Source organism: Podarcis melisellensis (assembly GCF_964234715.1).
Source record: "Podarcis melisellensis genome assembly, chromosome: 2".
Lineage (NCBI taxonomy): Eukaryota > Metazoa > Chordata > Lepidosauria > Squamata > Lacertidae > Podarcis > Podarcis melisellensis.
In genome coordinates, this window is record NC_138529.1 from 19,303,910 (window position 1) to 19,314,591 (window position 10,682).

The window sequence follows — 10,682 nt, forward strand, 5'->3', positions numbered from 1 at the left end:
ACTGCAATTGCAGGCGTCACTCAAATTAATCCTCAAAGGAGGAATCAGCCTTCACACACGTACACAGAAGTGTTTCAAGAGTTTCGGCATCAACATCAAACACCAGGTCACAATGTTCTATTTGTATCTCCGGGAAATAACCAGAGACTCGAGGCAACAGCTGGCAGGAAGCATCTGGTGAACTCAATTCAGTGCCAAAGTGCGATATACGGAAAAGGTGCCACGTTGCACAGATTTCTGTGAACGTTTTCACCATGTAAATGGCACTGCATATGGACAGGCTACAATTGCAATGAACTACAGTAACAAAGGGACGTGGGTGGCGCTGTGGTCTAAACCACTGAGCCTCTTGGGCTTGCCGATCGGAAGGTTGGCGGTTCGAATCCCCGCGACGGGGTGAGCTCCCGTTGCTCGGTCCCTGCTCCTGCCAACCTAGCAGTTCAAAAGCATGTCAAAGTACAAGTAGATAAATAGGTACCACTCTGGTGGGAAGGTAAACAGCATTTCCGTGCACTGCTCTGGTTTCAACAGAAGCGGCTTAGTCATACTGGCCACATGACCCGGAAAAACTGTCTGCGGACAAACGTCGGCTCCCTCGGCCAAAAAAGCGAGATGAGCACCGCAACCGCAGAGTCATTCATGACTGGACTTAACTGTCAAGGGTCCTTTACCTTTTTACTGGGGAAAGGCACAGGGTCAGCACAGGAGCTCCTTGGCTTCTAGGAAATCAGGTGCATGGAAGCAAGTTTGAGGCTCAATCCAAGACAAGGGGATGATAGCTCTCGAACTAATTAGGGATTATCTTGTGTTTGCTGATAAGAGCCCCATTGTGTTTGCATGATTATGGTAAATCAATGGAAGGCAGGCAAAAGAATTCAGGTGCTAGAGCAGTATGTTGCATCAGCCATTTCTCCCACATTTATATTGACAATCACATTAAATGAAACACACACATTGTACACACTCAAAAAGCCTGTATTCTTCAGGAGTGACCCTGTCAGAACACCAAAGTCTAATAAATAACATTTACAAGAAAACTGAAGCGCAACAGTTACGATGTAGAGTTTGTAACATGGATACAAATATGGATTGACAGCTCAATGAGGTCATCCGTGTCAAATCAAATAACTAAAATTGCACACGAGACAAGGGGAAAGTAATAAGCAGCTCAAAGTAACAGCATGCTGAACTGAAAAATAAAACCTATACCGTTTCCAAGCCAAAGCAAAAAGTGCTACAAAATTGCCATCCACCTAGTTTCTGATCTTCCACTTCTCTAGTTTCCAAGTTTATAAACTATTCCATAAAATACAAGAGGTGTTCCTGTTGAGTCTCAAGTAAGTTTCAAGGAGATATAAGTTTAGAAGTCCACATTTCTACCCCAGTGTCACCTCAGTCAACAGCGTCGTCAAATTGGCCTTCCACTGGCATAGTCTCTACCTGTCTCCAAGTCACCGGTGCTACATGGTGCAAGCTTGGGTCATACAAAGGTTTTTCTCGAACTGAACATGCCACTGGCTCTTGATCCAAGAAACCTCCGCCGTGAATCACATCTTCAAAATCTGTTGAGTGATTTTAAATCAATATGATTCTGTCTATAAAGCTGTTTTCAACAGGCTGCAATTCTAAGAACCCATGCTAGGGAATAAGGCCCTCTTGACATCAGAGCAAATTATTTTTGATAACAATTATTCCTCTCATCCCACCCTTCCTCCAATAAGCCTAGGGCAGCATACATGGAGAGGATATCATTTTATCTTCCCAACAACCCTTAAGGCCATGTTGTCAGCTTTCTTCCTTGAGCCAAGAGAACAGAAAGCTAAATACATGCACAAAATTGGATCTCAGAGTGTTTATCAGTGTGTGCTTATTCTGCAATTCGGTTGCAACTCTCATCAAAGGATATCAACTTACTTAAGCAGTATGTCAACTCACTTTAGCCTTATAAAGGTCTATGCTGAACACAATGAAATTTGGATCCAAGTTGTTAAGTAAAATAACATGGCATGGCTAGAAAATTGTTGTTGTTTGTTGTTGCTGTTGTTGTTGTTGTTATACCACTGAATAATTAATTTCCCCTTCCTTCACCACTCCACACATATTGCAATAAGCATGTCAGCAAGTCCTGCAGAACAAATGGAAACTTCCTCTATTGATTAGAACAAGTTTCAGGAAGATAATATTCTCCAGCGCTACTGCTCACTAACTGCTCAAACCAATGCTGTACGTAATCCAGAAGTGGTAGCACCAGAGTACATCATGTTGAATAGAGCAATATGTGTGTATGTCTGATGGCTGCTAGACTACAAGCCCTGGCCTGTTTCCCTCTCTGCTTGCTTTCTCAGGGGCTTTTCCCAACCATCTGTGATGTACTGGGAGAAGGTAACTAGGCGAGACAGTCAGCCAACCCAGACCAACAGCAAGGAAGTATCGCTGCTTCCAGAGCACCAGCTCAGAACGCGAATGGCCAGAGGGTTCAGGAGAAACGGCTCAACAAACTGCTGCTGCCGCCACCACCCTACAGCACCTGCTGCCAGAAGCGGCTGATTTACTCTGCCTCATGACAGGGCTGGCCCTACAAGAAGATGGGATGTATGTTTTGTCAATGTAGTCTCGACAACCGCTGCATCTAGGTGCCAAGTAGATTTTGATCTTTAGCTGTCTTACAACTACTTTTTCAAAAGACTGGTGCATATACCCGGCCTACTCTGTTCTCCCAGACTGCTCTACTCTCTCACACATCTAATGCTGTTGCACATGTAGTCTTAGATTGCATATCTCCAAAGTTTCACAGATTAAAAGAGATACCTTTGTGTTCTTGAAACATCCCTATTTTTACACCACACTCTGTCCTCTATAGACGGGTGGGTTAAAAAAAACATGTCCATAGTAGCTTCCTTTTAAACACCCACCCACACCCCTTAAGTTTTAATCTCATACTCAATTTGGTACAACTTATTCAAAGAATACTTTTTTAAAAAATTCATGGATATGACCATGAATGGCTAACAGTCATGAAGCTATGTACCACCACAGGCATCAGAGCTGGTATACCTCTGAATACCAGCTGCTGCTTACGTCCTGCTTATGGGATTCTCACAGACATTTATCTGGCTGGTCGCCATGAGAACAGCATGCTGGACTAGCAATCCAACAGGCTCTTTTTATGTTCTTATGACACTTTTATTGGCCTATCGCAAGAGCAGTTCTAAAGAAATCTTCCCACAATGCACCTCTCCCTAGACACCTGGCTTTCTAGCATTTCTTTTCTTCTTTTCTTTTTTTAAAAAGAACCATGTTGAAGCATCCACCTACCATAAGGATTGCTATTGTTTTCATTGTCTTCCAACTCTTTATCCCAGTCCTCTTCTACATAGTGAGATACAGTTTTCGTCTCAAGAAAAGCTGCATCTGTGGGCATGCTTAAGTCTTCGCCATCTGACTCAGAGTCTTCGTAGGGTAACTCAAAGTCTTCCAATTCCTCAAGGGCGCTTTTTGCTTTCTCCACTGCATGTTCTGCCAAACCTATAAAGAAAGAAGCCTTTGTTGATTTATTTGAAAAATTAAACAGCAAAATGGATCCAGAAACTTAGGGAGTTTGATAGGTTAAGGCGATAAATCAGCTTAGCCGTTTCCTCACTTCATTGTACGTGGCAGCAGAAAACAACTGCTGTTGTTTAAGGCGATCTTTGAATATTACAAATTCCCACCTGGTAATCATTTAGTATCAAATATTGTCTGAGGTTTCCCTTTCAGTTTTATCGGATATTATTTCATAAAGCTAGTTGACTGAGGAAAACAAGGGATAAGTAGAAACGTAACTAGTTGGGAGGGAGAGGCAGTTCAGGGCAGCATTGGCAACTGTTGCGAAGGGAATCTGAATGTTAGTCAAGTGGCGGTTGGGGCAGTTAGCGCAGAGAGAGGAAGGGATGGTGCGGTTACCGTATTTTTCGCACGATTGGACGCACCGGACCATAGGACGCACCTAGTTTTCAGGGGGGGAAATCAAGGAAAAAATATGATTCCCCCCCCCCCCGCAGCTCTGGGAGCAGTGGACAGGTTGCACGCAGCCTGTGCGCTACTCCAAGACCTTCTCCCTGCTTTTGCGGGAGGTGGCGGAATTCCCCCACCTCCCGCAAAAGCCCACAGGAGCCCCGCTTGACTCCTGCGGGCTTTTCGACCAGGAGGGAGAAGGGACTGAAACGGCCAGTCAGTCCTTTCTCCCTCCTTGGGCAAAAGCCCCCAAGAGCTGCGCGCTCTTTAAAGGCTGCGCGGCTCTTGCAGGCTTTTCTGCGAGGTGGGGGAATTCCCCCACCTCCTGGAAAAGCCAGCAAAGCCGTGCAGCCCCTTTAAAGAGCGCACGGCTTTTGCCTGCTTTTGCGGGAGGTGGGGGAATTCCCCCATCTCCCGCAAAAGCCCGCAGGAGGGAGAAGGGACTGACTCGGCCAGTCAGTCCCTTCTCCGTCCTTGGGGAAAAGCCCCCAAGAGCGGCGCGCTCTTTAAAGGGTGCGCGGCTCCTGCGGGCTTTTCTAGGAGGTGGGGGAATTCCCCCACCTCCTAGAAAAGCCTGCAGAAGCCACGGAGCCTCTTTAAAGAGCGCACGGCTTTTGCCTGCTTTTGCGGGAGGTGGGGGAATTCCCCCATCTCCCGCAAAAGCCCACAGGAGGGTTGGAGAGTAGCGGGAAGGCGTCGCGCGCCTTCCTGCTGCCCCCATCCTCTGGGGCTGGCGATGGGGGAAGCGCTGCTTTTCCCCCCGCCAGCCTCAAAGCCGGGTTGGAGAGTAGCGGGAAGGCGTCGCGCGCCTTCCTGCTGCCCCCCATCCTCTGGGGCTGGCGATGGGGGAAGCGCTGCTTTTCCCCCCGCCAGTCTCAAAGCCGGGTTGGAGAGTAGCGGGAAGGCGTCGCACGCCTTCCTGCTGCCCCCCATCCTCTGGGGCTGGCGATGGGGGAAGCGCTGCTTTCCCCACCGCCAGCCTCAAAGAGCAGACTCTCCTGGCTTCAGCGGAAGCAACGCGAAGCCTCTGTAGCGCAGGCTTCGGAGGCTTTGCCTTGCTATCGCTGAAGCCAGGGAGCCTGCATTCGCTCCATAGGACGCACACACATTTCCCCTTCATTTTTGGAGGGGAAAACGTGCGTCCTATAGAGCGAAAAATACGGTAAGTGGAAAAAAAGAAAATGTTGTCATGGGTTTGTGAAGCACATCCGAGGAGGGAAGACTGGTCGTTCTGGGAATGACTGTGGCAGAGAGACGGAAGAATGATGGGGTGCAGAATGACTGTGAGGTAGCCAGCAACTTTCATGGAATAGTGTGAAATGCTGGGTGACACCACGTCATCCAAAAGGGATGCAACTGGGGGACAGAACAGAAGTGTTAGTCTCATTGTACAAGAGTGGATCAGGGGTACCAACTTGGAATAAAATATTGCAGGGGGGCAAGTAAGCCTTGCATAATTGATCACATTGCCATGGTGCACAGACACCATTTGAATGGCAATGCCCATCAGCTGGGGGCCCCCTCAAATATTTTATGGGGGGGGGGAGATGCAAAGACCCCTTGGCCTCTAGGAGTTGGCTCCTATAGGATGGATACATGCTAGGGGTTACTCCATCCAACATTTATAACAAAAGTTGTTTCAGCTAGCAAAGGTGTTTGTGTAATCTTCAAAACTCCCTTCCCAGGTCGCAAACTTGGTTTCCAGCTCTCATGGTGGCACTTCCTTGTTCATTTTATAGCCTCACAGCTCTCATCGTAAGAGTTGGAAGGGTCCCCAAGGGTCATCTGGTCCAACCCCTGCTGTGCAAGAATCTCAACTAAAGCATCCTTGACAGATGACCATCCAACCCCTGCTTTAAAAGCTCTAAGGAAGGAGAGTCCACAACCTTCCGAGGCAGACCATTCCACTGTTGAACGGCTCTTACTGTCAGAAAGTTCTTCCTGATGTTTAGTCGGAATCTCCTTTCTTGTAACTTGAAGCCATTGGTCTGAGTTCTACCCTCTAGAGCAGGAGAAAGCAAACTTGCTCCATCTTCCATGTGATAGCCCTTAAGATATTTGAAGATGGCTATTATATCTCCTCTGAGTCTCCTCTTTTCCAGGCTAAACGTACCCAGCAACTTCAACTGTTCCGCAAAAGGCTTGGTTTCTAGACCCCTGATCATCTTGGTTGTCCTCCTCTGCACACATTCCAGTTCATGGAGATAAAAACATAGCCACAGCAGGCTCCAACAGTTTGACTTCAACCCCCGAAGGCACACTCTTCCACTGTCTCCCGAGAGGGCAGATCCCAGCAATATATGTATATAATATTATAAGGAGCTACCATCTACTGAACAATACCAGTGCATCATCTAAACCAGCAAGGACTAGCAGTGGCTGTCCTCTTTCCCAGTTCTGCTACTCAAAGTCTCTTACAGGGATTGAGAGCTTGGGAGATATACAAGGTATGTATTCTACTACTGAACTACAGGGCCTTCTCCCAGGAATATGGGAATCTCTGGTATTCAAAGCTAAGATTGTACTTCTCAGCCATTTCCTCCCCACCCCAAAAAAGTACCTTTTCCAGGCCTCCAGCTGAAAGTCTTCACCACTTCAAATTCCTCCTGTCCAGCAAATGCAGATGCGTCAGCCTTTTTCTAGAGGGGGAAAACGTTTAAGAAGTCAAATGATCCACATCTTTGATTGGATTCCTCATGAGATTGGCTGTTACTGGACAATAAATTATCCTATTATTGAGCTTTTGGTAACCATCTCCTTATTTTTGAAAGATTGTGTTACATTACCTTTTACAGTGAGCAAAATGTTTGTGACCTATTTGTGTATATTTTTAATGCTGATTTCACTGTTATGACCTATTTAGTTAACTAAATTGTCAGATGATGATTCCTAACGTATGTTATGGAAATTATTAGCCTCCTCATGTAACCTCATGAGAACAATCACAACACTTCTCTTAAGAAAATGTTTCCTTCTACCACAATATACAAATGCAGAAGAAGAAGAAGAAGAAGAAGAAGAGTTTGGATTTGATATCCCGCCTTTCACTCCCTTTAAGGAGTCTCAAAGCGGCTAACATTCTCCTTTCCCTTCCTCCCCCACAACAAACACTCTGTGAGGTGAGTGGGGCTGAGAGACTTCAGAGAAGTGTGACTGGCCCAAGGTCACCCAGCAGCTGCATGTGGAGGAGCGGAGACGCGAACCCGGATCCCCAGATTACAAGACTACCGCTCTTAACCACTGCACCACACTGGAGTGTGCACTGGCACACTTGCTTCCCTGGAGTCAAAAAAGGAAGCCATATAAAGAGGTACACACTCCAACCCTCCCGCTCGGAGGTTGGAAATTTTATTTCTAAAGAAGGGTGTCAACAAGTTTATCCAAATGAACAAAAAACCTCTAAATCTCCACCCATTTGTTGACCTGTTAATGTTCATTCTTTGTCTTTGTCAGGAGCAGAACAACAGAAGATATAGGATCAACCACAGGGAAACACTCTACAGATTTTTTTAAAGCCCTCAGAAAGTAAATAATTTATCCAGCGATCCCCAGAACAATACAAAATGCCTCAGATGCAGAAAGGCCCATATTAATTTCCACTCCCTCCCTACAAAACGTAATAATAATTCTGGAGTACTGTATAGAAGTTTGAACTCCACCTTACTTCATCCAAGAAAAAGCCGGTACCCTGGGAAGCTGTTCTTTACAAGAGCAGAGGAAATGTGAGTCTGCAGCAATAAAACCACCAGCACATTTGCAAAGCTCAGCAGGGTCCAGTATGGTTTCAAATGGGATGGGGAACCTAATGTTCCTGCATTTTAGGGTTGCCACCTGTCCTGTATAATGCAGGACTGTCCCATATTTAAATGTCAAATGCTAGTCCTGTATTGACAAGAGTTTTGTCCTGTATTTCAGGGCTCTCTCTCTGCCAAGTTAGGGATCCTCTCCAAATGCATGCGTTGGAAAGGGTGTGCGAAAGGTCATGCATTCAAGTTGTGCATAGCCAAGCGCAAGACAGATTTACAATTTCATGTGTATGTGTGTGTGCACGTCTGTGCGACAAACTTCAGAGCAGCCATCCTGTTAGGCTGCAACAGCTTGCAATGGATTGCTTTGAAGAGAGAGTGACAACTTGAATAAAACATTGGGGGACCCACATAATCCATCGCTAGACACAGCACATACAATCTGAATAGCAATGCCCAACAACTTTGGGGTAGCCCGGCCCCCTCAAATATTTTATTGGGGCGTGGACCTTGGCACCTATGCTTTGAAATCACTTCAGCATCAATTTTTTTATTTAAAAAACCCATCCCCCAACCTCCCCGCCCCGCATTTTGCCAGAACAAAAGTAGCAGCACAATGTTGGACTCGACGAGCCTCACAGGTTTCCTTCCAATTCAGCAATTCTCAATTCCCCCATGTTGGGGGACATGGGCATAACCAAGGAGGGGCAGTTCCCCCCCCCCAAAAAAAAAGTATTAAAAATTAATAGAAACACTTCAACAAACTGAAGTTCTGCTCCTCCTAACAGAAGCCTGCCACACTCCCACCTAATGTCCTCTTTTGGGGGGGGGGGGGAAACAAGGTTTCCTTTTACATTTTAAAGCCGTGGTTCCCAACCACAGGGGGGCAATTCGAAAATAGTATCTCAGTGAATAGCATTTTAGGCTCCCTCCACGTGAATAGGAGTTCACCTTTTGAATAATAAGAATTTGGGAAGCATTAGGATATGGGAAGAATTAGGATTTGAGAGATGCTTAGGTGGGGCATGACCAAAAACAAAGGTTGGGAACCACTGTTTTAAAGGACCCGCTCGACAGCTGTTCGTGAGACCTCCCTTCCTCACCCTCCCAAAAAAGTAGCTGGACATTTCGAACGTGAGCACAAGTTTAACACGTGTTTCCTCCTCCTGCACGTGAACTCCAGAGCCTCTCTCACTCTCTCCCAGCCCGTGGCCGTTTTCCCCTCACCCGCTGCTCTGGGAGGAGGAGGCGCCCCGGAGGCTCGCGCTGCCCGACCGCCTCCATGCGCGCGCTGCCGCCCCCCGCCCCGCGCGGCCAGAGTCCTCCCCTCAGTTATAGAGTCACCCGGACGCAACCGGCGCCCGCCCCGAAATGCAGCTGCGCCGCCACTTACTCCGTGGCCGCAGGCGCGCGCGCGTCACGTGGCCGACCCTCGGGGTGCTCCCCTTGAGCAGCCGACCAATCCGCTCCCGGAACCAAGAAGCTGATCCTTTGGGAACCCTCCCCCGCGCGCGCCCCTGCCGGCGTCTCGCCTGCCCACCGCGAGGGTGGGCGAGGGCGGAGAGGAGGTTGCGCGCTACAGCTTGCCTTATTATTATTATTATTACTATTTAGAAGTTTGAACTCCACCTCACACCATCTACTATTATTATTATGATTATTATTACTGTATAGAAGTTTGAACGCCACCTCACATCATCCATTATGATTATTATTACTGTATAGAAGTTTGAACTCCACACCATCCATTATTATTATTACGGTATTATTATTACTGTATAGAAGTTTGAACTTCACACCATCCATTATTATTATTACTGTACAGAAGTTTGAACTCCACCTCACACCATCCATTATTATTATTATCTGTATAGAGGTCTGAACGCCACCTCACATCATCCATCATCATTATTATTATTACAGTACTGTACAGACGGTTGAACCCCACCTCACATCATCTATTATTATTATTATTATTACTGTGGAGTTTGAACTCCACCTCACATCATCCATTATTATTATTATTACTGTATAGAAGTTTGAACTCCACCTCACATCATCCATTATTATTATTATTACTGTATAGAAGTTTGAACGCCACCTCACACCATCCATTATCATTATTATTCCGGTGATTATTTATTTTGGGGCATGAACGCGTACTCAGGAGGAATTCGCTTTGTCCTGTATCCGAAAAGGATTGTTGGCATACGAGCCAGCACTGCACACATTTTGCCTTATTATGCTTTCTAAACTCATGTTTATGCTTAAAACCTTTAAAATCATTTACCCAGAGCACACTACAGGTTTCGATTGGGCAGTGGTGTTATGACACCTGTTTGAAAACATGGGCCAGTGGAAACATTTTATTACATTTGGAGTCTTGACACAGGACAGTGGCACAGAGTTTTGTTTTTTCCCTAGAATAATGGATGCAAGAATTCAAGACTGCCTGGAAGTCGTAGTAGTACCCTATATTTTCTATTTTAGCTTTCAACTGTATGCCCGCAAACTTTGGGTTGCATCTATTGAAATCTAAATGCAAGTGCACCAATGAGTAAGTTCTGTTAACTGCATTCTTTTGCACTCTTCATGTCTGTTAGAGGAAGCAATAGGCTGGAGTGCACTTTCCCCCTTGAAATAAGTTTACAGTCACTGAGATCTCAAGCCTTGGGCAAGCCAACGTTGCTTTCCAGCATTTGTCTTCCAGCCACTGGGGTGTCATTTTGCAGTGTGCAACTGCACGTGACCCAGCTATTTATTTGGGCTTGATCTGCCCTAGACAAGGTGTTTATAAAATAATCAAAACAAAATAAATCCAGACGGGAGGAAAAACAGCAAAGGATTTTGTGCAAATGGATGTACAGTGGTGCCTCGCAAGACGAAATTAATCCGTTCCGCGAGTCTCTTCGTCTTGCGGCTTTTTCATCTTGCGAAGCACGG

At 46.3% G+C, this 10,682-nt stretch overlaps 1 protein-coding gene across 2 annotated transcripts; it reads right to left on the reverse strand.

Moving 5' to 3' along the window:
* Positions 1-954: 954 nt before the first annotated feature.
* Positions 955-9,110, reverse strand: LOC309362975 (uncharacterized protein). 2 transcript variants are annotated; one of them, XM_081899049.1, is made up of 4 exons: positions 8,967-9,110; positions 6,554-6,632; positions 3,316-3,525; positions 955-1,562 (listed from the first exon to the last, which is right to left on the reverse strand). In XM_081899049.1, the coding sequence occupies exons 1-4, from the start codon at positions 9,021-9,023 to the stop codon at positions 1,393-1,395; spliced, it is 516 nt and encodes a 171-aa protein (XP_081755175.1). In that variant the 5' UTR covers positions 9,024-9,110; the 3' UTR covers positions 955-1,392. The 2 variants fall into 2 exon arrangements, with proteins under 2 accessions (XP_081755175.1, XP_081755176.1); XM_081899050.1 differs by lacking the exon at positions 8,967-9,110 and adding an exon at positions 8,843-8,959.
* Positions 9,111-10,682: the final 1,572 nt, after the last annotated feature.